This window comes from Mya arenaria, chromosome 15 (genome assembly GCF_026914265.1).
Source record: "Mya arenaria isolate MELC-2E11 chromosome 15, ASM2691426v1".
NCBI classification, from domain to species: domain Eukaryota; kingdom Metazoa; phylum Mollusca; class Bivalvia; order Myida; family Myidae; genus Mya; species Mya arenaria.
The window spans coordinates 42059353-42086658 of NC_069136.1; the positions used below are offsets into that span (position 1 = coordinate 42059353).

At 35.2% G+C, this 27306-nt stretch overlaps 3 protein-coding genes across 3 annotated transcripts; 1 reads left to right on the forward strand and 2 right to left on the reverse strand.

The window, feature by feature from the left end:
• Positions 1–2099: 2099 nt before the first annotated feature.
• LOC128219640 (uncharacterized) lies at positions 2100–7971 on the reverse strand. The gene is made up of 4 exons (XM_052927536.1): positions 7959–7971; positions 4571–5475; positions 3544–3624; positions 2100–3387 (listed from the first exon to the last, which is right to left on the reverse strand). The coding sequence occupies exons 2-4, from the start codon at positions 5469–5471 to the stop codon at positions 2558–2560; spliced, it is 1812 nt and encodes a 603-aa protein (XP_052783496.1). The 5' UTR covers positions 5472–5475; positions 7959–7971; the 3' UTR covers positions 2100–2557.
• A 485-nt stretch (positions 7972–8456) lies between these two features.
• Positions 8457–9395, forward strand: LOC128219393 (uncharacterized). Its single transcript, XM_052927203.1, has 2 exons — positions 8457–8552; positions 9159–9395. The coding sequence occupies exons 1-2, from the start codon at positions 8457–8459 to the stop codon at positions 9393–9395; spliced, it is 333 nt and encodes a 110-aa protein (XP_052783163.1).
• A 4266-nt stretch (positions 9396–13661) lies between these two features.
• On the reverse strand, positions 13662–17770 carry LOC128219394 (uncharacterized). Its single transcript, XM_052927204.1, has 5 exons — positions 17681–17770; positions 16359–17276; positions 15256–15336; positions 14230–15038; positions 13662–13667 (listed from the first exon to the last, which is right to left on the reverse strand). Exons 2-5 carry the CDS (start codon positions 17263–17265, stop codon positions 13662–13664), a joined length of 1803 nt encoding a protein of 600 aa, XP_052783164.1. The 5' UTR covers positions 17266–17276; positions 17681–17770.
• Positions 17771–27306: the final 9536 nt, after the last annotated feature.

Here is a 27306-nt window from a genome sequence, read left to right on the forward strand (position 1 = left end):
GCATGAGGGCGCGTGACAAAAACGCCAGAAACAACTCATGTTCGGCATACCTCTTTTGAATGACATAGTAACACAGTTATTTGTGGTGAAAGTGCGATTTCATCGCATGTTGTCTTTTAAAATGGAGTTTCTATGATCAGCTTTGTCATCCTATATTGGTCGATTATATAATCGCAAAAAACACATTTATTATAGTGCCCTTCGTTCATATAGTGGCATAAAGTTCATAGTAAATTTGCGTTAATTTCCTTCAATTGAGTTCTCTTTCAAGCTTATTAGATAATAATTAAAAAAATATAAAACCGCAATTGTAGAATTTCAGCCAACGATTACCACGCCGTGAACTGTTCGCTTTTAACAACAATATTAAAGTCCATCATTTACTTTACAGCAATTGCGTACTTTTTTATGCTAGGTCACGATGCACGATGTTGCGCTGGCGCTGTGTGTGGGAACGAATAAACCACTACATTATACGTGCATTCAAAGACACTTGCGCTTTTAAAGCCAATAATAGAACCGGCCAAAATACATCTCAACTGACATCAAAAACTATTGCCGAAACAAACAGCCTTCATCTTTTAATGACACGTAGTTTGGTGATTAGTGGTTGTATGTTGAGCCATATGTATGTTAGCTGCTTATACAGGTTTTGATAATTCAATGGTCATTTATCAAGAGTGCCAGAGGCAACACGGCTGGTTATCGAACCTCAACGATATTTTTTTTCAATACATTCTCTGACCAAATGTGGTGATAATTAGACAAATGCTTCTTAAGTTATTGATCTGACAGGAAATAGTTTAGGTTACCTTTATAATTAAATTGTGATAAAACTCGTGTGACAAAGCGATATTGCTGGTTATCGAATTTATCGAGGTATAACGCCAATTCACATTTTAACCAAATGTGGTTATGATTGGACAAAGGATATTAAAGACATTGATCGGACAATACAGACTCTAGGAAATGTCTTTAATTAAAGGGCGATTACTCTTGAGTGTCCCAAGCAATATAGCTGTGTATCACTATTGTCCAAGAGGTCGTCCCCATGCACTTTCTGAATAAATATGGCAATGATTGGACAAAGGCTTCGAAAGTTATTGATCGGTAAAGGCCGCTTTTGGGTGATTTCATTAATTAAAGGGCGATATATAACTGTTGGGTGACATAAGCGATATGGCTGGTAATCCAACTTGTCCGAGATAGTATGCCCATTCTGAACAAATCCAATAATGCTTGGACAAAAGCTTCAGATCGGTCAACGTACTATGAAAAAAAGGAATTTGCCAATAACATTCGCCGTAAGATTTATGACTCAACATGGTATATATTTTAAATCCATAACTAATTAAAAAGAAATTTACACTCAACATTAATAATTTTCACCGGCGAACAATTGCGTTGCAGCAGATAAAGGTACTCACTTAGTCATAACTTTAGTCATAAACATTCTATTTTCTATTATGACTGACCTTCGATTAAGGCTTGTAACTTGGAAACGTAGATGGCAAATGGTCATTACATGAACTCAACCCTGTTAGACGGAGACGTAGTCACACAATTTGGCAACATATACAAAACCAAAACGGGTCAGGGCTGTCACAGATCACTCACCTGAGTTTCATGGCCTCAGACAAATGCAACAACCGTTCAGTAAAGTTTATCTTAGTCGTTAACTCAAATGATCTTTTTTGGAACATATATGTGTGCGTTGAATTGTAAGCAGTATTTGAACAGAAAATTATCGCCTCTTTTATACTGACTTAAGAATATCTATGTCACGACCTAGTTTCTCTAACGAAACATACACTACAGTTAGAACAAGCAATATTGTGCCAAACTATCGCAGTTCTATTTTAAGGCAGGTAAATGCCATATATCTATAAATAAAACACAATACCCGGCCCTATGCTCTTGTTCTTTAAAGTTTTATTTATAATATAATGTTCATTTAAACTCAAAGAAAGTAAATCAATATGTAAGTATCAGTGTTTACACTATTTTAAGATATTTACAGTTACAACCAATATCAAAAGAGATATTTATGACATTGGATAATCAAATGACAAAGAAAATACAAAAAAAGACAGCGAAAACATGATACAATATCATATATTGAAGGTGAATGGTTCATTTTGCGATCATTGCTAAAACACAACACAATGACTTACAACCCAATTAATAATAAAAAAAATATATAGATAATTACAATTTTCAGACAGTTAATTGCAGCCTAAAAAATAATAATGCATTGCACAACAAAAATCATTTAAATTTTCGGTAAAATGTTTGTTTTATTTTCGATGACATTTCAAATAAAATTTGGATTTGTACGCACTTCGAATGCAAATATAGAAACTCATCAAATCATAGTGTGTCTTCTTTGCTAAGAACTATTACGGTCCGGTATTCAATAAAAAAAAAACCATCATTAAATCCAAATCGTGCCATGAAATGGTTCATGTAACATTCTCATTGAATGAAACAACTGAATGGCGAAGGGTAAGTAAACGTTATGCTGATGTTTCGAACCATTTCATCCCATTGGCTGGCATTATTCGATTGTATTGTACACCTTCAAAACATTGTTCCCTTCCTCCGTGACAAGAAGTTTGTTCTGTTGTGGACAGTAGAAGGCACATAGTGGATTTCGTATCGCTTCCTTCTTCCCCATTAGTTGTGTCATCTGAACAGTGAACAAGTCAAGTATCATATTGGTGTTACTTCCATTACAACAGATTAACAGTTGGTCCCCGAGTGCCGTGATAGATCTTAGGCTTTTCAATGCAGGGTCCTGAAACGTCTTGAGGATGTTCAAGTTTATGTCGAGTTTTGTGATTGTATTCCTGACCCTGTCTGATATGTAGATGAAAGCAGTCGAACCTTCACCCACCACTGTTAAGTAGAAAGGACATTTGAACAGTTCCGTTCCATTGCCATCCCTTTCTATTTGTCTCATAGCATTTCCGTTCATATCCAGTACCGCTACCTTTCCATAGTAGTCGGACACTATCAACATATCTTCATGGTAAGCAATACCTCGGCAGTCACCATCCACTTCGATACGGTCACCCATAGCGAGTTGTCCTCCAGTCTCCATGAACTGAATACCCTTAACGGTCATAGAGACAGCAACCCTGTCCCCGGGAAGATGACACATGTCCCATGGCTGACCCGGTACACTGATCTGGAAGACCAGGCTGTTGGTCTGCATATCCACCACCTTGATATTTTTTTTGCTAAAGTCAGCTAGCAGCAGTCTGGACCCGGCAAGGTGGAGCATGCTAGACAGGTAGCAATTCTTGTTGTCAATTGGAGACGTCATCGGGATGTTCTTAGCTGGTGTAAACCGTAATATAGTCAGGTCTACAGTGACCTGATTCACTGTAATGAATTGCTTAAATATAAAAACTTTATATGGGTTATATAAGTATTATAGCAGTTTGGAGTAAACATATCTTACAAAACAAATTATAAATAGCACATAATATGGATATGTACGTCATAAAATAAGGATGTTCATTTACACACGGTCAGTACCTGTAGGTTCGGCAGTTGCCATGGTTTCCATTTGGCCACCTCCCTGAAGTGTAAGTCCTACTATGCCATGGTCGCTCTCTGCTGTGATTAAACATAACTGTCAAAACATTTTGCTATAAGGGGCATTGTTTGCAGTTTGTAGGTATCGTACTTTTCTTTTTTTAATAAATAATGTTTAAAAGTCGGCAAAAAGCATGGTCGAATTTATAAAGTTGTTAAGATATCCGGTGTACAAATAAGCTTTTACTAGGCCATTGGTAGTAAGGTTATTTTGTATGTCTGCAATGCAATGCAATTTTGGCACAATTCGAAAGGGCATTGCTAAATGAAAACTTATATATAAAATAAATTATCGAAAATGAATTTTAATGACGTTTTGGCTGATTGTAATTATATTTATTGTCTAAACTGAAATCCGGCTTAGATTTGTCAACCTTTCAAGGTAAAAATGGTTGTTTGTAATATTTTTTTCCAGTTAAAATTTTACATATTCTTTCTCCTCTCATTAATCCCTTTCAGTTAATATCAAAATATTATGGGGTGACTGGCATTAAAAAACCCATAGTACGTTGGCTACCTTAAAAGTTATGGTTAAGTATACCCCTTTGTGAGCTTAATACCTATAAGTTGGTGCACTTGCAGTTTCTTTAAAAAAGGGCTTCTGTACTTATAATAATGAACGTTATTGTTCTGTTGTAAAGATAGGGTAATAGAATGTGAAAACTATTTCATATTTATTTGTCGATATTATCTTTAACTCAGAAAAGCCTGTATCAAACGTGAGCGGAATATGTGTATAGGTGAAGTAAACTATAATCTTTATCAGATAGGAACAAGATTATGAATAATATGAATGTTATGAAAATAACTTTTGTCTTACGTAATTTAATTATCAAACTTGCAGCGTAATTTCAAGTTAAGTTATGTTGATTTTTCTCATTACATTTGTTAACAAACTACTGTTTCATCGAAGGTTTTTACGAGACCGTTTTAAAATAAATTCTATATAGATATAGTTTTGTTATACCTGATGCGGTTGCGACCTTGTGCGGTTCAGTCACAATGTTTTTTAAAGTCCCAAGGCCAGTGTCAGATGCAATAAGACGCTCTGTAGCTGGATCCTTCCTGAACTCGTAGTGGTCAATAACATGCTCCTTGTTAATGTCAGCAAGGTCATTCTGCAGAACCTCTAATAGCTTCTTGGCTCTTTTTGTCTCTATAAACAACTGTATCATGTTGTTTTTTTGTCCTTCAAGTTTGACATTTATTTCTTCCAGCTTGGACTTAAGGTTTGTATATTTGGGTTTCAAAGACCTAAGAAGTTCTTCATCCTTAGTTTTCATTTTCTCTGTAAGCTTAAACAGTGCTTGTTCTCTTTCTTCAAAATACTTGTTAACTTCCTCTCGATATCTTCTCAGCTTGTAAATCTCATTTTCACCAAGTTTTGCTACAGCTTCAACGTTGTTCTCCACATCAGACGCACAGGAATCAATGTTTTCAAATAACCTGGCAATTGCTTTTATGACATCCCCATACTCTTGGCCATCTTTAAATGCCTTAGATACATCTGATATGACATCAACATAACACGTTCGATGATTATGCACTACACAATGTCCACAATTTAGGGTGTGATGGGTTGGGCAAAAGTATTTGATGACTTCTTTGGGATGGATCTCACAAAGCTCTGTACATTCATCTTCTATTACACTGATAGTTGTCGGCATGTCGGACTTGTTAAGAAGGGGATGAGATCTAGAAATCTTCTGTTTTCTATGGACTCTTGCACAGTTAGAGCAGAAAAACTCTTTGCAGACGGTACAGTAAAGCTCGGCAGGGAGGATTTCGTCATCTTGTTCACAGGGCTGGCAGTAGGTTGTGCCCGCTGTAGATGGTCCTGCTTGCAATTTCTTCCCCGGAACCTCCATGGTCCTGGTACAAAAACAAACATTAAATTATATAAAATACCGTATGCATCTGTAAACACTTAACATATTATAAAGTGAACGATATACAGGTTGTCTTCTGTTTTTGATAAAAAAAATAGATTAAGGATACATGTAAAATTGTGCGCTAGTAACATTGTAACAACTAACGTATCTCATGGCCTTCACGACTATTTAAAACGATATTAAAATCTTTTCAATATGAGTACAATTATTGTTTCCGTATATACACTATAAAGGAACGAATCAAGACGGCTAAGCTTACTCGTGCCATAACCATGGCGGGGTTTAAATTATTGGCTTATATGCACGCTATTTATTGAATTCAGTTTCACACAACATGGAAGCAAATATTTATTTCTCCCACTGCCACAAAAATTGTTTAATAACTCCGGTTGTGGGAGCAGTAACTATTACATTATTATGAATTTAATATTAATTATAGTTTTCAAAATTATAATCTTATAAATTAAGATTGTACTCACATGCTAGTTCTAACATATAACAGGGGGTCCAACGTGTTTTGTGTTTGCCGAATTTTAAGTGAGGGAAATCACGCGTATTGTGATTCTGCATCACACAGAAAATGCATAAAACTTCCTTGCCCGACATTGAAGGTGTTTAATCATACAAAATCGGCCGTATAGTGCCCATGTAAGTGCACTAGCCATCGAAAAGGAAAAATGTGCAAAAGAATAATGAAAAATAGCTAAAATAGGTAAAAGAATGGAACACTTTGACAAAAACACAGTTGCAAGTCACGCAATTTTCTACTTTCACTTTGTAAACAAGCAATCGTTCAGCTAATACATTCAATAACCTTTTTTGTTAAGGCCTTTAGAAACATAGGTTAAAGAACTGAGGGAAGCTTACACACGTGTGGTCTTCGGGAAGCCGTATTTATATTGCGAGAGAATTTATATAACTCACTTACCAGGTGAAAATATCCTCCCGAAACATCAAAATTCCTTCGAACACCGCTATTTCATTCCGCATTACAGATTTCCCTCACTTTAAATTCGGAAAACACAAAACACGTTGGACCCCCTGATATAATTAAACTGAATGTTTTACGTCAGAATATGTACTCTTTTTAAATGTCAAAGAATGAATTCAAAATCGAAATTAGTTCAATTCATTTTCAGTAAAGAGTAAATATAGTAAACAAAGATACCCAGACCTTTTAACTATTGAATGTAAATGAAACAAACAAACTCAGGAAACATTATCATACTTAAACGAAATTTCATTTTGATTCAATATATATGCTTTATTTAAATGTCAAAGAATGAATTTAAAATCGAAACTAAATCATTACATTTTCAGAAATTTAAAGAGTATATATAATAAACAATGACAGTTAAACATCAATTTTTTTAAACTGTAGAATGTAAATGATACAAACAACCTCAGGAAACATTATCATACTTAAACGAAATTTCATTTTACTTCAGGATATATGCTGTTTTCAATGTCAAAGAATGAAATCAAAATCGAAACTAGATTAACGCATTTTTCAGAAAAGTCTATATATAGTACACAAAGATAGTCAAATATCTAAGCTTTTAAACTGTAGAATGTAAAGGATACAAACAAACTCAGGAAACATTATCACACTTGAACAAACTAAAATAAATATAAAAATTAATGTTATGATTTAAAATGACTTCAACCTTCAATCCAAGTTTTAGGGTGAATAGAAAGTAGATAATACTTATCACAAAAGCCGTTCGAAGGTGGTACCTTACAATCCTTGATAAACATACCTTTATATATATATAGTATGCATTCACTTTGCTGTTTGTGGAGTTTTGTGTGCTGTTCTTCCATGTTTCTTGTTTGTGATATTTTGTTTTTATGTTCTATGTCTTTGGCGTTTACCCAGTGCCCTTAAACCGGGTTTATGTTAAACATTTTGCTACTAAGCTTGTTTCTGTAGTTTTTTACATCAGTTTTGTTAGTGTGCATTTGTATCATTGCTTAAGTTCTGAGTGATTGCAATGATGCAGTAGTGATTGTACAGTGACAAGAAGGCTTAGCTTTACCGTTTTAATCCTATTGTTTGGTTAGAATTATCCATTTATTCATACGCTAGTTCTTACATTCTGTACAAGACAACAGTTGTGCAGAAACATTTACTTACAATTACATAATATAACTATTACATGATATAGTTTTATTGTTTTTCAAAGTTATAATCTTACAGTGTGAATTGTACTCATTTGTTGGTTCTATCATTTATTTATAATAAACATATACCTGTTTTGAAACGTTATTGAATGAATTTAAAATCGAAACTAGATCAAAACATTTTGAGAAAAGTAAGTTTATTTACATCGATTTTATCCAGGCCTTTGAAATATTTACGTAAATTATACAACCAAACTAAGAAAGCATTATAATACTTTAATGTATTATATAATATATATCATGTCAAATTTGAATGTAATGATAAAAGTAATTTCTAACCTTTACTCCAAACTTTACTACAGGAAGTAAACACTAAATATCACAATTGGAGATAACCATGGCCAGAAATAAGGTCCAGCTCAGTAAGATATCAACTGATATATGTATCTATGAACGGATATAACCTGTGTTAAAATTTAAAGTGGATCATTGTTAAACAGAAACCGTTCGAGAAACTGTTATAAGTTTATATATAAAGTAAATTTGATGAATCAGGTATATATTGTTTAAACATTATGCAGTTTATATATGTATATATCATCAATTAAACACATACTGAAATTACTGACTATTGTATGCTAACGTTTTGTTTATTTGGTAACTATGATATTTAAATGTTTGTTAAATTTGTTGCATTATTTTAATCTTTATTTATATAAAATAATAAATGTATATTATATATTAAATATTATAATTTATATAGAGATTTCAAAATGTAGTACGTCGAGCTTCAATTTAAATACATTTATTGCACGAATAGTATTAAATCTCACTAGCATGTTACCTGTCTACTTTCAGGAGTCGGTGGATACATTTAGCACGTGCATGGACTCTGTTGACCAGAACGACGGAGGGACTCCAAAGGTGAAAAAGGTAAGGTGTTTACATAAATCATAGGGTTCGTTCCAGGATTTGACGTGGGTGCAACTTTGGGGTGAAACTTTGAACATGCGCCCACCCCTAGAACCGAAATATGATTAAAGTGTTGATAGCAGATGGGGGGGGGGGTTCCTCCTCCGTCTCTCCAGGATAAGTTTCCTATTATATTCTGAAATATTGCATTGTATTTTTATCTCCGATGTGCCGTATTCAAAGTTGTCGCTATCAACGATTTTTTGTATCATATTCTCCAAAACCGCCTTAGGCAAATAGTTTTGTAAAAGAGTATAAAATCAATCAACGTTTTTTTGTCATAAGACATCTTTATTCGGATCCCTGTACATCTCAATTAATTTATTATTTATAGTCTGCAGCCATGACATTGATGACATCTTTAAGCAAACAATCCAAAACTTAAATAAGAGCACCGCAAAGCTGCTGCAATCGCTCATCTGTTCTTGTTTAAGGATCGATCAATGATTATAGCTCAACATTGGTATAATCCATTAAAAGGAATGTGCGCCCTAACCCATGATTGACTCAACACTTAGAAAAACAAGAGTTATTTGACCTAACGATGACATTTGTGTATTTTTTCAGGACAAGAATGACGGACGATTATACAAATTTGTAAAAAAGCACATTCTACAGCGAAAAGGTTTGTCCAACGATGTGAAGGAGATTCACATCGTTCCGGATGGAGACGAATTTAAATGGGCGCGCAGGAGCGGCGGAAGTGCAGCCTCCCGGTCCAGCACGGGAACTTCCGGTAGTGAAGGAGATCGGTTAGAAGTAGTCCACGATATGGCGGAAGAATACACGCAAGAGGCAGTATGACGTCATCAAGCTGAATGCGTAGGAATATCTTGCGGTGCTACATTGTAAGTTTAACATATACATGTTCGGCGTAATTATATTGAAAGTATTGAAGTATAGAGATGATTTCTTTTTAACTTCTTCTTTTAGTCAAGTTGTGTCTCAATATCATGCTAACACTAAAACCGTCGCCATTTTGTCTAGGCTTACCGTCCGAATCAAACGATAGCCAAAACAAAAGAAAAAGAAAATAAAGATCAGAAGAAAATATGACTGCTGGAATACAAAAAAAATAGGACTTAATGAAAACAAATTAGTTGAAAACAATCATTAACACTCAAACGTTAATTTATACACAGGAGATTAATTTTTGTTTCAGCGTTAGATTGCAATATATTTTAACCAGGTGAGCACCATAAATAAATTTTCACGTTTGGCATATTGCGATCTTACACTGAACTAAACAATTGTTTTTCTTGTATTATATGCCTAAAAATGATTTAGAATGATAGTTAATAGTTACTTTTTAAGCGCGCCTACTTGTATGCCTACGTAAAGTCATTTTGGAGAATAGATTAATATTACACAACTACACTAAGAAACCATTCAAAGTATTATACTCTATTTCAGGATGCTCATCATCATCATCATCATCATCATCATCATCATCATCATCATCATCATCATCACCATTATAATCGTCATCATCATCATCATCATCATCATCATCATCATCATCATCATCATTATCATCATCATCATCATTATCAACAACAACAACAGCAACATCAACAACAGTATTTGCATACTTTTTGACCCATTGTTGCTGTTTTGTTTTATTTTGCAAATGACTTGTATTAAAATGAATATAATCACTCAAAATCAGTGTTGTTTTATTTGGGAAGGTCACAGTTAGCTTTCTTTCAAAAGAAAAGTACAGTTATATAATATGTAAACAGTTTTATGATTATGTACAAAATTACTTACTGAACATCTCAAGATTTGTAACTTTCATAAACGGGCTCTCACAGACTTCAAATTCACGACATCGGTGCCCTTTGATGAAACATTTTTCAAATATTGTAGCATCACACATTTATAGGTACGTTCTTACACATATTTTAGGGAAGACATGTATTTTCCTTTCTTTTATGAATAGATTTCAAACAGAAAATTGCATGTACTCTTTATAACAGAATGCTGATGTTTTTTAGCCTAAACCCATTCAATTTTGGAAAGCGTTATAAACGCTTTTCGGCAAAGTTGAGCATTTTAGGCGCATGTTTTAATATATATTACTCACAGAGCTCTTGTTTGAACTTGTGATGATTATTATGTTTATATTAGCAAGCATTTGATCGATGTATGACCCCCAAAAACGTGATTGGGTACCTTTATCTAATGTCAAATAGAAGTATTTCAATATTGAACGCTTTAAATGTGCAAAATGATAGACAAACTTGAAACGTTTAAGGCGAAGAGGAATTACAGTGTAAGTTATTGCCATAATACGCTAGAGCGGCAACTATCGCACTATAATCCCGTCCTCTTTTTTTGGACACCCAGTTATGTGACATTAGAGAGAGAACCCTGTTTGTACAGGTTTTGCCAATTCACGTGTAATTACACTGAAGTAACAGAGACAACATGGCTGGTTATCGAACCTGGCCGAGATATTCTGTCAATACACACTCTGACCAAACTGATGATTAGACAAAGGCATCTAAAGTTATTGATCGGACCAGAACGATTTGAAGTTAATTCTTTAATAAAGAGTGATAACTCTCGAGTGACAAAAGCCATATGGCCTTTAATCGAGTTTCTCCGAGATATAATGCCAATACATTCTGACCGATTGTGATTATGATTGGAAAGTATCTATAGTAAATGATCGGACAAGACCGATTTTAGAAACTTACTTTAATTAAAAGGCGATAACTCTTGAGCAAACCCAGCAACATGGCTAGTTATCGCTATTGTCCAAGATGTTATCCCCATTCACATTCTGCCCAAATTTAGTAATGAGTGGACAAATGCTTTTAAAGTCTTGATCGGAAAATACCGATTTTAGGCGATTTTTATGATTAAAGGGCGATGTAAGATTGTCGAGTGACTTAAGCGATATGGCTCATTATCGAACTTCTCCGAGATATAATGCCGATTCTGACCAATTGTGTGATGACTGGACGAAGGCTTTTAGAGTTATTAATCGGATAACAAACTGGATGCCACGCGACCGCCGGCACGCACGTACATTGCAGCTGAAACTATATTACTTCTTATTCTATGAACGGGTGTATAATCAAAGCGCTTAAAGCGTTGTATGGCTTTCGGCCTGCAACGTTTTGTGAGTATATTCATGTAATTGTAAAACATAATAAGGCTTTTGAAGGTATTGATCGGACAACACAATGGACCTCGCCTGCCCACCGGCACGCACGTACACCGCAGCTGAAACAATAATATGGCTGATTCTATTAACTGGTGTATAAAAAACGAATTTTCTAATAACAGGCGCCGTTGGTTTTATGACTCAACATGTTTAATGTTTCGTCTTGTTTTAAAATCCATAAATAATAAGCATACATTGCTCTTGTCAATTCTCTATTATGTGTTTTAAACGTTTTGAATTAACCATTATGTACACTGGACATTTTTCCCCAGCAAACATTTGTGTTGCATTTGTAACTGGTTGAAAATCAACCTACAAACATTCTATTTTAAACTACTTGGAAACGTAGAGTATGACAAATGGTCATTTCAAGAACAATCAACTCTGTGGGACGGGGAGGTAGTCAAACAAATTGGCAATATATTTAACTCGGTCATGCCATAACAAACATATCAAGATTTGTTTTTGTTATAGGTATTGCCTCTTTTTAAAATATTTTTGTAAACTGTATAGTGTCTGTGTGTAAACATATCAACCTTTATCTTCCTGGCAAATACCAGCGCCGGTCCTGGCAGATATGATGTTTCAAATGACGGTGCTAGCATTGTTCGCTTAATTAATAATTCAGTCTTGACTCGATGCTTTAGGAGCAAGTGTGCCAAAGTGGCCGATGTAATTGAGGCTCAAGGAGCCAGTGTTTTTATTGCCCAAGGGGTATTGTAAGAGGAATAATCTTTGTAAACTGGGGTAAATATTACTTTATTAAAAACAATCTCTTTATTCCCTATTTTGATTCTTATTTTTATGATAAAAGTAACAGTTGATTCTCATATTTTACATTTTGAGCACTGTGTGATTACCATTAGTCTTAAGTACTGTTACGTTTAATTACAGTTTTTCCATTAATATATGATGTATGTATATATATATTTGTTTGATCAAATTATATTGTTGGGGAACACATTGTTTAACAGATCCCAGTTTGGAGACGAATACGGAGAGCGTTGGTGACGATTTGGAACGTGTCGGGACAAATTCAGAGAGCATAAGGGGACGAATACGGAGAGCGTTGGTGACGATTTGGAACGTGTCGGGACGAATTCAGAGAGCATAAGGAGACGAATTCGAAGAGAATAAGGGGACGAGTTTGAAGAGAATAAGGGGACGATGTGGGGACGTGCCTAGAATGAATTGATAGTGAAGTGTTTGGATTAGATTGAGTGTAATCGGAGACGAATTGAGAGAGAAGAAGAGAGAGAGTTGAAACAAAGTCGAGCGCTGTTGAGAACGTTTGGAGTAGTAAACGGCAATGTACAATCAGGGAACATACGTTTTTTTTTCTTTAACTTTGTCATTATATTATGAACCATTGTAATCATTTTATTCTTTATTAAATTTAATTAGACAAATCGTTTCTTGTTAATCGTACACTCATCTAAGGGACTCGAACCGAATGTCACTTCGTGACAAAACATATCAAACAAAATGAGTCAGGACGGTCACAGATCGCTCAACTGTGTTTTAAGGCATCAGACAAACGTTACAACGCTTCAGAAAAGATCTAAGTCGATCTAAGTCGTAAACCGAAATGAACTTCTCTTTATTTTGCAACATATATTTGTGCATTGACCTGTTGCCGGATTTTAATGAGAATAGCCGAGAAAATGAAATCTTAACTTTTCGCCATTTCCATACTGACTTAAGATTAATTATGAAACGACTTAATTTCTCTAACGAAACAGACACTAGGTTTAAAACAAGCAATGCCGTTCCGCAGTTATAGGTCGTTTGTATTAAGGCAGGTTAATGCCATATATCCATAAACAGAACACAATACCCGGCTCTAGGGCCCGTTTTATTAACCCTCTAGGAGGCTCCTTATTTTAATATATACTTTAATTCTGAAAAAAATGAACAGCTACGACCAATACAAAAAATATGTTTATGGCATTGGATAATCATTAGACAAGGAAAATACAAAAAGAGACAGCGAAAACATAATACAATATCATATATTGAATGTAAATGGTTCATTTTTGGACAAATCCACGCAATGATTTCCAACCCAATTTAGAATAATAAAACAATAAACTGATAATTATTATTTCAGATATGTAATTGCAACTTAAATAAATGTACGTTTATTACACATCAAATAACATTCTTTCTGGCAGAAAATTTATGCTATTTTTACGATGACATATCAAATATCTTTCGATTTGTACGCACTTTGAATTCAAATAAAGCAAAATCATTAATTGCTATTGAGTACATGTTCTTTACTAAGGACTATAACGAGTATGTGTTCTATACAAACAACATCTTGAAAAATCGTTTCTTTAGTGGTTCACGTAACATTCTCATTAGAATGCAACAGCTAGAATGCGAATGGTAAGTAAACGTGAAGTTGATGTTTCGAAAAATTTCACCCCATTGGCTGCATTATTTGATTGTATTGAACACCTTTATTTTATTGTTCAATAATTCCGTAACAAGAAGTTTACTCTGTTGCCGAGAGTAGTAGGCAAACATTGGATTTCGTATCCCCTCCGTCTTCCCGATCAGTTGTGTCATTTTACCAGTGGACAAATCAAGTATCATAATGGCGTTACTTCCATAACCACAGACCAACAGTTGGTCCCCGAGTGCCGAAATGCTTGTTGGGCTTTTCAATGCAGGGTCCTGGAAGGTCTTGATGATGTTCAGGTTCATGTCGAGTTTTGTGACTGTGTTCCTGATCCTATCTGATACGTAGATGAAAGCAGTCGGACCTTCACACATCACTGTTAAGTAAGCATCACATTTGAACAGTTCCTTTCCACTAACATCCCTTTCTAATTGTCTTATAACACGCCCATTCATATCCAGTACCTTTACCTTTTTATTATAGAAGGACACTATCAAACTATCTTCATGGTAAGCAATACCTCGACACTCACCATCCAATTCGATATGGTCGCCAAGAGCGAGTTGTCCTCCAGTCTCCAGGAACTGAATACCTTTAGTGGCCAAAGTAACAGCAACTCTGTCTCCTGATAGAAGACATATGTCCCACGGACAACCTGGTAGACTGATCTGGGACACCAGGTTGTTGGTCTGCATGTCCACCAACTTGACATTTTTGTTATGAAAGTCAGCTAGCAGCAGTCTGGACCCAGCAAGGTGGAGAATGCCGGACAGGTGACAAATCAAGTCGTCAGTTGGAGATCTGACTGGGATGTCTACAGCTGGTGTAAAGCGTAGTTTTGTCAAATCCCCAATGGCCTTCCTCACTGTATTGAATAATTTGCAGTAAATGAAATATTTGCTTTATACTTGCACCTTATTAAATTACATGTTTAAACTATTGAAAGAATCACAGCGCTTAGTAGTACAGCAATTTGAAGTAAAGATATCTCATCAGACAAATTATACATAACACGTTATTGGAATGTGTAGGTCATTGAATAAAGATGTGCATTTACTCAGATGGTTTATGACTGTCAGTACCTGTAGGTTCGGATGTTGCCATGTTTACCCTTGGGCCATCCCCCTGAACTCTGAGTCCTATTGTGCCGTGGTCCCTCTCTGCTGTGATTTTAAAACATAACGGTCATAACGTTTTGGTATTAGGGGCGTTGTTTGCAGTTTGTAGAAATTGTACTTCTTGTTTTCCATAAATAATGTGTAAAGTTTCGGCAAAAATGCATTGAAGAATAAATGAAGTTGTTTATAAGATATCTTATGTATAAATAAGCTTTCACCAAGTCATTGGTCCTAAAGTTATATTGTTCTGCCTGCTGACCCCATGCAGTTAAACTTTACATATTCTTTCTCCTCTCATTAAGCCTTTTCAATTGATACTAACATAAAATGGGGTGTCTCTGCATAAAACATTCACATAATGGTACATTGCTAACTTTAAATAAATATATGGTTATGCAAATGTCTTTAATAACCTAATACTTGAGTTGATGCGCTTGTTTTCTACACCTCGTAATTAACGTTATTGTTTCTGTTGTAAAGATAAGATAATATACTGTGAAACTATTTCATATATATCTGCCGACACTATCTTCAACTTAGACAATCATGTATTAAACGTTATTGCAATTTGGTTTTAGGTTAAGTTAACTACTATCTTCATCAGATAGGATTGATATAATGAATATGATGAAAACAACTTTTGTATAACGTTATTCAATTATCAAACATGCAGCGTAATTTTATGTAAATTTATGTTGATTTTGTTCACTGCCTTTGTTAGCAGGTTTATAATAATCTTATTACTGATCTAAAGTGTATAGTATTAGGACATGCCTTTTATTTTATATACATCACCTAACCATATTGTGTACTGCCTTTGTTAACAAACGTATAATCATCCTTTTATACATCTAAAGTGAATTTTATAAGAACAAACCTTTTAATCTATATAAATCAGTTCACAATTATTTGATATGTTTATACCCGTTCAATGAATGTAAAATTTTATATAGAAATAAATGTATTTAGACGATGTACTATTAGGCAAATCTTAATAAACTGTATGTTATGTTCTGTTTCATCAAAGTTGTTTGCAATATTTTAGTTAAATAAATAATCAGTTATACCTGATGCGGATGCTATCTTGTGCGGTTCAGTCATAATGTGTTTTAAAGTTCCAAGCCGTGTGTCGGATCCAATAAGGCGCTCTGTGGTTTGATCCTTTCTGAATTCGTAGTGGTGAATTACGTTTTCCTTCTTAATGTCAGCAAGCTCATTCTGCATGCCCTCCAGTAGTTGCTTGACCCTTTTCGTCTCAATGAACAACTGTATCATGTTATTTTCTTGTCCTTCGAGTGTGACATTTATTTCCTCCAGCTTAGACTTCAGGTTTGTATATTTCGGTTTCAGAGACTCAAGTCGTTCTTCATCCATGTTTTTCATCTGTTCTATAAGCTTTAACAGTGCTTGTTCCCTTGCTTCAAAACACTTGTTAACTTCCTCTCGGTATCTTCTCAGCTTGTACACTGCATTTACACCTAACTTTGCTACAGCATCAACGTTGTTCTCCACATCAGACGCACATAAATTAATGTCTTCAAATAACCTGGCAATTGTTTTTATGACATCCCCATACTCTTGATCATCTTTGAAGGCATTCGATATATCCGATATGACATCAGCATGACACGAACGATGGTTCTGTACTGCACAGTGTCCACAAATCAAGGTCTGATGGGTACTGCAAAAGTATTTGATAGACTCTTCTGGATGGATATCACAAGGCACAGTGCATTCATATTCAATTCCCAGGCCACCGATAGATGTAGGCATATTTGATTTGTCAAGAAGAAAGTGAGATCTAGACATTTTCTGTTTCCTATGGAGACTTGCGCATTTAGAGCAGAAAAACTCTTTGCAGACGGTACAGTAAACCTCAGCAGGGAAGATTTCGTCATCTTGTTCACAGGGCTGGCAGTAGGTTGTGTCCTCTGCAGATGGCCCTGCTTGCACTTTCTTCAATGGAACCTCCATAGCCCGGTTATCTAATGAGAACAAACGTCTTATTATATAAAATATTGCATTTACTTCTTAACGTTAAACTCATGTAACTTATTTTTCCTAACAAAACCCAGATGAAATGATGAAACCTTGCATCAATGCTGTAAATTTGGTACAAATGAATTATTATCGCCTTTTTACAAATTGCACGAATTAAGAATAACAAGTAAATTGACTCATTCTAGATCGAGAAAAAGATACTTGTTGATTAAAAGACTCATATAGTTTTGTATAATGGACTAGCCGAACCAGGTGGGGGACGAATCCGGTGCTCGCCTGCTAAAATCGTCTAAGTTTACTTATTTTCAATATAAGAGAGAAAAAGTAGTAAAATACGCACAAAATTCGAATAGAAATTTTATTTTGGGAGAACCCTACCCCCGCTTACACTTTAAACCAAATATATGTCGGTTCTGATGGAGAGGCGGAAGTCAAAGGCAACGCCCATAAGTTATACTCCCTCTGACGTCGAACCCTGGCTACGCGCCTGTAAAGTACGATATGCCTACAGTGTACCGTTTTTAGACTGTCGGCTGCAAGCCGACAGTCTTTAGAGAGCGGTATTTCAGAAACGCGACTAGTCGCCTGACACGACATATTGAACATGAATATATTATTACACACCACCTGCGTAGCAACAGAACTACTTACGTGAATGTGGGGCGTCAAGTACCTGCTTATGTGTATTTAACGCGTTATTGCCTTTTTTATGACAAACATTGCGTGTTACTCTTAGTATGGTTGTACCGTTGCAATTTGGTGAGTTTTATTGAACAAAATAATGAAAAATAATGAAAGTATAGCATTTACATACGAAGTAATTTTACCCTACATCAAAGTAAGCTACACCACATGTTTGCACCCCGTGTGTCGTCACACATATCCCGGCATTCAAGACCGACCCGGCAAACCCCGGCAAATTACTTATGTTATGAATGAAAGCTATTAAGAAATAAATCATACGCTGTTAAAGAGTTCATGTAATGTAATATTTTGTGAAATAGCTTTTATGTTTCAAATGACTTTTTCAGCAGCAATCGAACTATTGTATTTGTTTGAGTAAATTATTTGGATTATTCCTATCAGAGTGTGTCAACGTTATGCCTATTGTTATTTTGGACTATAGGGTGTAGTTTTTAAAGTCATACACAACATGGCGGCGATTATGCGGAAATGAAATTGAATGTTACTTCGAACACGTTCTTCTACAAAATAACCGACCTGTATTTAGTGCTATTGCTTTAAATCAATCGAAGCAAAAATGGCATCAATGTATGCGTCTAAAAATGTTAAATTTAGATGGAGACAATCCAGAAATGAGCTGCCAGGAAGTGATCGATTTCGGACACGAAGGTACATGTACATTAGTCTGAAATAATAGACGTGTTATACGGGATTCTTCCAATCCCTAACGTCTAAACGGTTTTGTGCAAAAAGCGGGGGTGTTTGAAAAATATTGAAATTGTATTAAGTGAAGTATTTTATGGTTGAAATGGATAATAAAGTAAAGATTTATATTCATATTTTACCATGGAAGTGCAAAGCTATTTTGCAAAAAAACAAGCATTTAATGCATTAAAACACATTATTTACCTTTTCATTAAAAGGAAAGTTGACTAACACAGACAACAATTATGCCAAGTGGAACAACTTGACCCAATCATAATAATTCGGCCACCTCCGACAAGCTTCGAGATAATACAATCGTAACAACTCGGCCTTGGCCAAACAATCTGAACACCTCAGCCAGTATCCAACAGGGATTGACTATCTGGAAGCTTACCGAAGATGGCGAGTTGTTACAATTGATGGCCGAAATGTTCCGATTGTTGTAAAATTGTGAACTGCAGCCTTGCAGGTGCCCTTCATGTATATATTGTTATGTTTTGACAGAATGAAATGAAGAAAAAACCATCAAACTCATAATTATTTGCTTGATATTACTTTTTGGTTACAGAATTTATATAAAATAACATTATCTGGTAATATTTCTTGTTTTTATGATATGTTATAGATGCAATATGCTTTAACCCGGAATCCCGATCGGAATAACTACCCACTTTTCGTACAAAACAATTTGTACGTGAAGGATTTGCTGTATCAAAAATCGTAAATATATATATATATATATATATATATATATATATATATATATATATATTTATATATATATATATATATATATATTTATATATATATATATATATATATATATATATATATATATATATATATATATATATATATATATATATATATATATATATACTTAAACTCGCCAACTTATTGGGACTATAATCCTATCCATATTTATTGGGACCTACTAGATATAATAGTGATACAGGCGTCATTGTCCTATATACAGTATAGATTGACTGTTGGAATGCTATGTATATCAATATACATCAGAAAATCTTGAGACATAGGTACCTTTTTAGTGTCACCAACTTCTTGGGTCAGACCCATCATTTTACTGGGGCTTTAGACCCAATATGTTATATATAATATATAAAATGCATTAAGCTATTGGGTCGAATCGGTATGATTCCACGCTTATCTTTGACACTAGGGCTGAATGAATTTAAAATTTCAAAATGTATGGATTTAGATATAACATGTCTTACTTCTAGTAGACATGATGATCAGATCTGTTAACAAAATTGGATCAGGAACCAATTTCCAAATTGGCCCACCAAGAGGCTTAAGTCGTTTCCTGAAAGTGGGGACAGTTGGAGGCAATCAAAAACTGACAGCAAGACATTAGTTTTTTTTAACTGAATATTGTAAAAAGAACTTCTGGATATAAAGAAGTATGAACAATCAACCCTGTAACCAATTTGATATGTAAATAGTTTGGACCCCGTCGAGACAGCATCTGTAGTTGTTTCATCAGGATCCTATTTATTTGCTTTGAAGGTTTATATCACTTTGAAATATAAATAGGTAATTTTGCCTCCGACTTCTAGATAAAATAGAATGTTTGACAATATTGACAATATTGTCAGAAAAGAGCATCAAAATATTTTAGTGATAGTTCTATTATCAATTTTAATTATTACATAATGATTGTCCAATTTGTAGGGCTGTGGATCGCCGGTCAAGTGGCGATCCGATTCGATCCACGAGTCAGAGATGACGATTCACAGATCGAACCACGAATCATCAGTATTAATTAACGACCACATAAACACCTTACGAAAATCATTTTCTTTAAATTTGTGTTGTAAAATAATATCTATTTTGATATTTGTGTTATAGCTTTCATCATCTGTTCATCGAAATTCAGTTTGAAAACTAGATGGGTGTTGTTTTCGAGTATAGCGTCGAAAACAGATGTCTCCCCTAGCATATGTTTGACCTAAAGAATGGGAGACAACTTTGTCATGAAGTAAATTAGAGTAATGGTTCCTGTACAAAGCAATCCCTCTCATTGAACTTTATCATTCTATGAAGTTTTATCAAATTACATCCAATACTTTTCATGGTATGCTCCAAATAAGAAAAAGTAGCAAAGGGAAATAACTGTGTAATTAGGTAAAGTAGAGTTATGGCCCCTGCATAATGCATTTCCTCTCATTGAGCTTTACCATTCTATGAAGTTTTATAAAATTCCATCCAGTAATTGTCATAGTATGCTCTGGACAAAGTTTACACTATTTAACTATTGAACAAGGGGAGATAACTCTGCAACAAATTGGCTTAGAGTTATAACTCTTGCAGGATGCACAACTTTACATCGTCATCTATGTTGCAAGTTTCAATCAATTCCTTAAAGTAGTTTCTCAGTTATGCTCTGGACAAAGTACACTATAAAAATATTGAAAAAGGGGAGATAACTCTGCAACAAAATGGCCTAGAGTTATAACTCTTGCAAGGTGCACAACTTCACATCGCCATCTATCTATGTTCCAAGTTTCAATCAATTCCTTCAAGTAGTTTCCGAGTTCTGCTCCGGACAAAAAATTCCCAGAAGAATAAGAAGAAGAACTAGATAAGAAAAAGTAACAAAGGGACATAACTCTGTGATTATGTAATTAAGAGTTATGGCCCCTGAATAATGCATTTCCTCTCATTGAGCTTTACAATTGTATGAAGTTTTATAAAATTCCATCCAGTAGTTGTCATAGTATGCTCTGGACAAAGTTTACACTATTTAACTATTGAACAAGGGGAGATAACTTTGCAACAAAGTGGCCTAGAGTTATAACTCTTGCAGGATGCACAACTGCAGATCGCCATCTATTTATATTCCAAGTTTCCATCAATTCCTTCAAGTAGCTTCTGAGTTCTGCTCTGGACAAAGTACACCATTAAAAAATTGAAAAAGGGGAGATAACTCTGCAAAAAAATGGTCTAGAGTTATAACTCTTGCAAGGGGCACAACTTCACATCGCCATCTAGCTATGTTCCAAGTTTCAATCAATTCCTTCAAGTAGTTTCCGAGTTCTGCCTCGGACAAAAAAATTCCCAGAAGACTAAGAATAATAAGAATAAGAATAAGAATAACTACAAATACAATATGTCTCCCCCTTTCAGAGAAGGGGAGACATAATAATAACAACACAGCAATGGAAAGATAGCAAATACTAGCAATACCCTTATGACTGTTTTTACTCAGTAGTTTCTTTCTCCTAGTGAATAGCTCACATACGAATCATTTAAGTCAAACGTTAATGCTGGCAAATTATTTATTTTACAAAGTGTGTGTGTATCAGTCCTGTCAACCAATAAGCCCGATTTATTTATTTATTATTTTATATCCATAAAATTATAATTAATTTCTTGTTCATTGTCATTCTGATTTAAGATTTAATTTCAAAACATGTTTTTGTGTTTTGAAAATTCATACAAGAATATCATCGAATCTTATATAATGACAAAGGTTCGTTGCTACCTATAGATTGATTCTTTACTTTCTGTTCAGAAATGAACAGTTTAAAATGGCAAGATAATGAACAAAAACGTTATACTTTGTATAACTTATATAATGTGCAAAAGATTGCGATCCACCGATCTCGGCAATGACGAATATCCGTACACGATTTTTAGGCCTGATTCACGGATATCCGAGTACTCGGATACTCGTAACAGCTCTACCAATTTGGATGATTGGGTTAATCAGTGCAGATAATTCGAATTATGTATACTTTTTATCATGTTTTATACGTTAATAATTGTTACTGTATTGGATAGGGTTAGTATTAATGAAGCTCGTTGTGTTAATAAATCGCTAAAGAATAAACATAACTTTTTGTCATTATTATCAACACCTAACCTTAATACGTGTACCACAGTATTTAACCTTTTAATCAATGATGCCATTAAAAGCTTTAACAAACTAAGAAAATCCAGCGTTTTCAAACATTTTGTGGCCATTATACATGTATTTGAGCGTTGCAAATACCTACAGATGGAAACTTTGTGAGACACCGCCAGCTGTGAGAGTCCCAGCATCCAAACTATTTTGCATAAGAATTGACACATCCCATAATTCAATCAGTAATACCAAACCGGAACCGGAAGAGTTGTCAATTTAATCAAGTTCACTACTGAACCATTATTTACCAGCAAACATTAACGAAACATTAACTCAATGTTAAGGAAATTTCGAAGTCCCTCTGTAACAGTCCCTAGGTCTTGAATGGACCGCTATTCTTGCACACAGTTTGGAGGTCTTAAGAACCTGTGTAAATTACATCGAATGATATCGAGGGATTACTGCCAGAAGGAGCTATGTGCTTCTGGCAGCAACCCCTCGATATACCGGTATAGTGGTATATCATAACAGCGGTAGTAACATTTGCTAGTATAATCGTGAACTTGCAGTTAGAATGAGGTAAAATATGAAAGAACCATTTTAAAAAAAATAATTCGGTAATCACTTAACCTATTCATTAGTGATTGTAATCAGCCCCCAAAAAGTTCGTCGATTAATCAGTGGTCAAAGTTGACGATTAATCGACTAAAGTCAACTAAAAGGGACAGTATTAATGTTTGTGAGAAAAGTTGCAAAACTTCATTAGAACTAATGTTGTAAAGGTTAAATGACTACTATAATACTCTCTGATGCTTGATACAGTATTGTTATCCCCCGACACAAAAGTTGGGGGTATATAGGAGGATATAGAGAACTTATAGAAAAATACTTTCTTTCAATTAAAAACTAGTGATAAAAGTGCAGTATTTTTTCGAAGGCAAAGACGCATGCCTTCTACAGTACTAATGAAGCATTTTCGGGTTTGGGCAAATTTCGTCAACGAATATTTGCGGCCGTCATCGTCAAGTCAGAGGGCTACTCGTCAACGATTCGTTGACTTTCTGATTAATCAGTACATCACTACTATTCATGCCTGAATTAATAGTGGGATTTTCCAATTTATTCCACGGAACAGTCTATTTTGATACAATAAGGACAAACTTTCCAAAGTGTTAAGATTTTTGATTTTTTTGGAAATTTCAGGTTGAGCAAACATAGTCCGCTTATCTGGGTCTACACCATTTGCCTATGTCTACTTTTGTCGACTTTAGGCATAAGTGCGTTAAAACAAAAGTGCAGATAGTTCCTTGAGCATTAGCCTTAAAATGGACTTTTCCATGCGATCTATAAAGACAAATTCAGTCTGAGATTTTGGGGGATTTTTTTGAGAAAAAAATATGAATAAATCTAATTTTTTTACAAAAAGTGAAACCCTGATCAGAGGGCTCCCTCTGATCTGGTTTACACGTTTTTGCAAAGGACGCTGAAACTCGTCGCTAGGGCTGAATGGGCTAAGCGAGCACGTGCCACACTGACCGTCTACGCAGTTTCATTTTTTTTCAGGACACTAAACATTTTAATGGCTTAGCTCTACAATAAGCTGAAAAGCACAAGACTGCAGATCTAAAACGGCTGAAAAATGACGTTGTGTGGGAAAAGGACCTTATGGAGGGACACAATGTGCAAGATTTGACCAGACGCCTCGTTCTGCCCGGCGGCTGATCAAAGCCTGCACTTTTTGTCACATAGGACTGTATAGTCTAGTAGAAAAACATTTTATCACTCTGTGTGCAGTATAAACTATAAATATCAACATAAACGTGTGAAAGCAGCTGCTTTATGACGTACGTCATGGTTTGTTCCGCAATAAGGTCCTTTTCGCAGATGACGTCAAATGTTTTTGTCGCTATATTAAGAGGCTGCGGCCACACATAATTTTGCTTACGATAGTTTAACCCTGAACCCGCCGATAAAATTATCGTCTGCTTAATCCAAACTGCTTCAATCTAGGAAATTGTGGAAATATGTCTTGGTATCTGTGAAGTTGCATAGGGGCATTTTCAATGCATCTAAAAACAAGAAAAATGTGTTTGTGAAACACGAATGCCCCCCAGGCGGCACTTTTGTAAAAAAACTCAAAATTTCAAAGGAGCATAACTCCATCAAAATTGCAAACAGAGTTACAAACTTGCACAGCTGGAAAGCTCGTCACAAGGAAGACACATGCCAAGTATTAAAGCTCTATGATCAATGGTTGAAAAGTTATAGCCAAGGTTAAGTTTTCGGTTAAAGGGGCATAACTCCTTAAATATTGCAGACAGAGTTACAAATCTTGCACAGCTGGAAAGCTCTTGTCACAAGGAAGACACATGCCAAGTATGAAAGCTCTATGACCAATGGTTGAAAAGTTATAGCCAAGGTTAAGTTTTCGTGACACAGACAGACAAACAGACAGACAGGGCAAAACCTATATGCCCCCGAATCACAGATTCTGGGGGCATAAAAAGAGGTGGCGCCCACGTTTACAGGCCGTGTGACTATGATTGGAATTTTTAAAGTCTTCTTACGTGAGCTAGCCCCTTGAAGTACGTAAGTTCGGCCACCTAAGCTATAGCTAGTTTGTTTATTTGCACATGCTCGTAAGCCATGTCACCCTGAAATAATTGACCTAAACATGGAACAAAATATCAATTATTTGTCTAAATAGATCTAATAGTGAAGAAAAAAAAGCTTCCGGTCGAGATATTATCAATAGAAAACATTATGAGCAAGTTTGGCGACACAAGGTTCTAAATTCTGGCCTATAAAGTGGTTATTAGGTTATTAGCAAATTGTTGACCACGCTCGTTCACAAAAGCTCACCCCGAGCTGTGCTCAGGTGAGCTAAAAAATAAAATCGAGAAACGCATTATGGACGGATTTTCCGGGGCAAAAAGTAGGTCAAGGTCAATGTCACATGAAAGGGACTATCCAATGAAGCAACTGTCCAAATATGGAAGCAATCCATTGAAGGATAAAATAATTATAGCACTTTTACCAAAAGATGGTCCTGTGCGGACGCCCGCCCGCCCGGACATCACTATTTTAATAGACGATTTTTTTCGTTGAAAAATCAGTCCAAAAATGTTTGCATGGGTCCTACTTTTTAAAGTCATCAGATGTGCGTTTCCTTCAGCTAGACTCTCAAAGTAAGAGGAAGTCAGAGGTAGATTTTAATCTTGCTTAAAAAGAAACGATCTAGCTTTTAGCAAAATGACCTTGCTTGCCTACGAAAGATTATTCCCCAACCTTTCCAAACCTAGGTGCTAGTTTTAAGCGGTCTGTAAACCTAGGTAGGGACTGGATTTCCTAGCCTCAAGAAACACATCTCCAAGTTAATAATACATAAAATTCAAATGATTTGGGAATAAATCAGACAAAGCTAAAATTTCATTTTAACTTTTATTCTTAAAGAACTCTTTTATGAACTAGAAAACGTGTCCATAGGACACAGATGCCCTCACTAGTGCTTTGTCAAAAATGCAGATTTTTCACTAAATCAAGGCCCATAACTCCGTAAAAATACATTTTAGCTGGCTAAAAATACTCAGGTGCACAAATTGACACCCTAAATAATACATCCATGCAGTTTTAAGTCACTACTACAAACGCTTTTAGAGTTATGGACGACACAAACTAAAAATGCCGCTTTTTCACTAAATCAAGGCCCATAACTCCGTAAATATAAATTTTGGCCGGATAAATACCCAGGTGCACAAGTTCATACCCTGAATAATACATCCATGAAATTTCAAGTCTGTACTACAAATACTTTTAGAGTTACGGATGACACAAACTAAAAATGCCGTTTTTTCACTAAATCAAGGCCCAAAACTCCGTAAATATAAATTTTGGCCGGATGAAAATACCCAGGTGCACAAGTTCACACCCTGAGTAATACATCCATGAAGTTCAAGTCTGCACTACAAAGGCTTTTAGAGTTACAGATGACACAAACTAAAAATGCCATTTTTTCACAAAATCAAGGCCCATAACTCCGTAAATATCAATTTTGGCCGGATGAAAATACCCAGGTGCGCAAGTTCCCACCCAGAGTATTACATCCATGAAGTTTCAAGTCTGAACTACTAACGGTTTTTGAGATACACGCGACACAAACTTTTCGGAACGTACAGACAGACGGAATGACAGACAGACAGACAGACAGACGGACGGACAAAGGCAAATCTATATGCCCCCCCCCCCTTTTTTAAGAGAGGGGGCATAAAAATACATGTTGTACCATTTATACAACAAAAAGTAACAAAGAGCAAAGCTCGCCTAGAGCTAACTGTTTGAAATAAGTACATCCCCTCCATGTCTAGGTTTTTTGCCCTGGAGTTAGGCCGGACAAAGCTAATTTTGCCTACTTTAACACATCAAGGGGAGATAACTCTGGTCAGGGTCATGTGACCCGTACCAAATTCACAGAGGCGAAAGTTTACAACATGGCCATTAATTTCTGAAAGTTTGATAAAGATTTGTTGAATAATAACAAAGAAGAATCCCGGACAGGGCTTATTTTGCCTACTTTAACACATCAAGGGGAGATAACTATGGTCTGTAGTGGACATGGTGTTTATTATATTAACATATGATAATAAATATCATGTCCACTACACTGCTCTGTTTGCAACATAAAATATTGTAGTCTGGATATTGTTCTACAAATTACAAGTATAATTCACAAACTATGAAAATGATCTAATAATATATGC

Coding starts and splice junctions, on each gene's coding strand:
- LOC128219640 (XM_052927536.1), bottom strand. CDS start 5,471: ATGGAGGTTCCGGGGAAGAAATTGCAAGCAGGACCATCTACAGCGGGC. Junction 3,625..4,570: donor CAAGGTCGCAACCGCATCAG/GTATAACAAAAC, acceptor GTTTAATCACAG/CAGAGAGCGACCATGGCATA. Junction 3,388..3,543: donor GGCAACTGCCGAACCTACAG/GTACTGACCGTG, acceptor AATTCATTACAG/TGAATCAGGTCACTGTAGAC.
- LOC128219393 (XM_052927203.1), top strand. CDS start 8,457: ATGTTACCTGTCTACTTTCAGGAGTCGGTGGATACATTTAGCACGTGC. Junction 8,553..9,158: donor GGACTCCAAAGGTGAAAAAG/GTAAGGTGTTTA, acceptor GTATTTTTTCAG/GACAAGAATGACGGACGATT.
- LOC128219394 (XM_052927204.1), bottom strand. CDS start 17,265: ATGGAGGTTCCATTGAAGAAAGTGCAAGCAGGGCCATCTGCAGAGGAC. Junction 15,337..16,358: donor CAAGATAGCATCCGCATCAG/GTATAACTGATT, acceptor TTAAAATCACAG/CAGAGAGGGACCACGGCACA. Junction 15,039..15,255: donor GGCAACATCCGAACCTACAG/GTACTGACAGTC, acceptor TATTCAATACAG/TGAGGAAGGCCATTGGGGAT.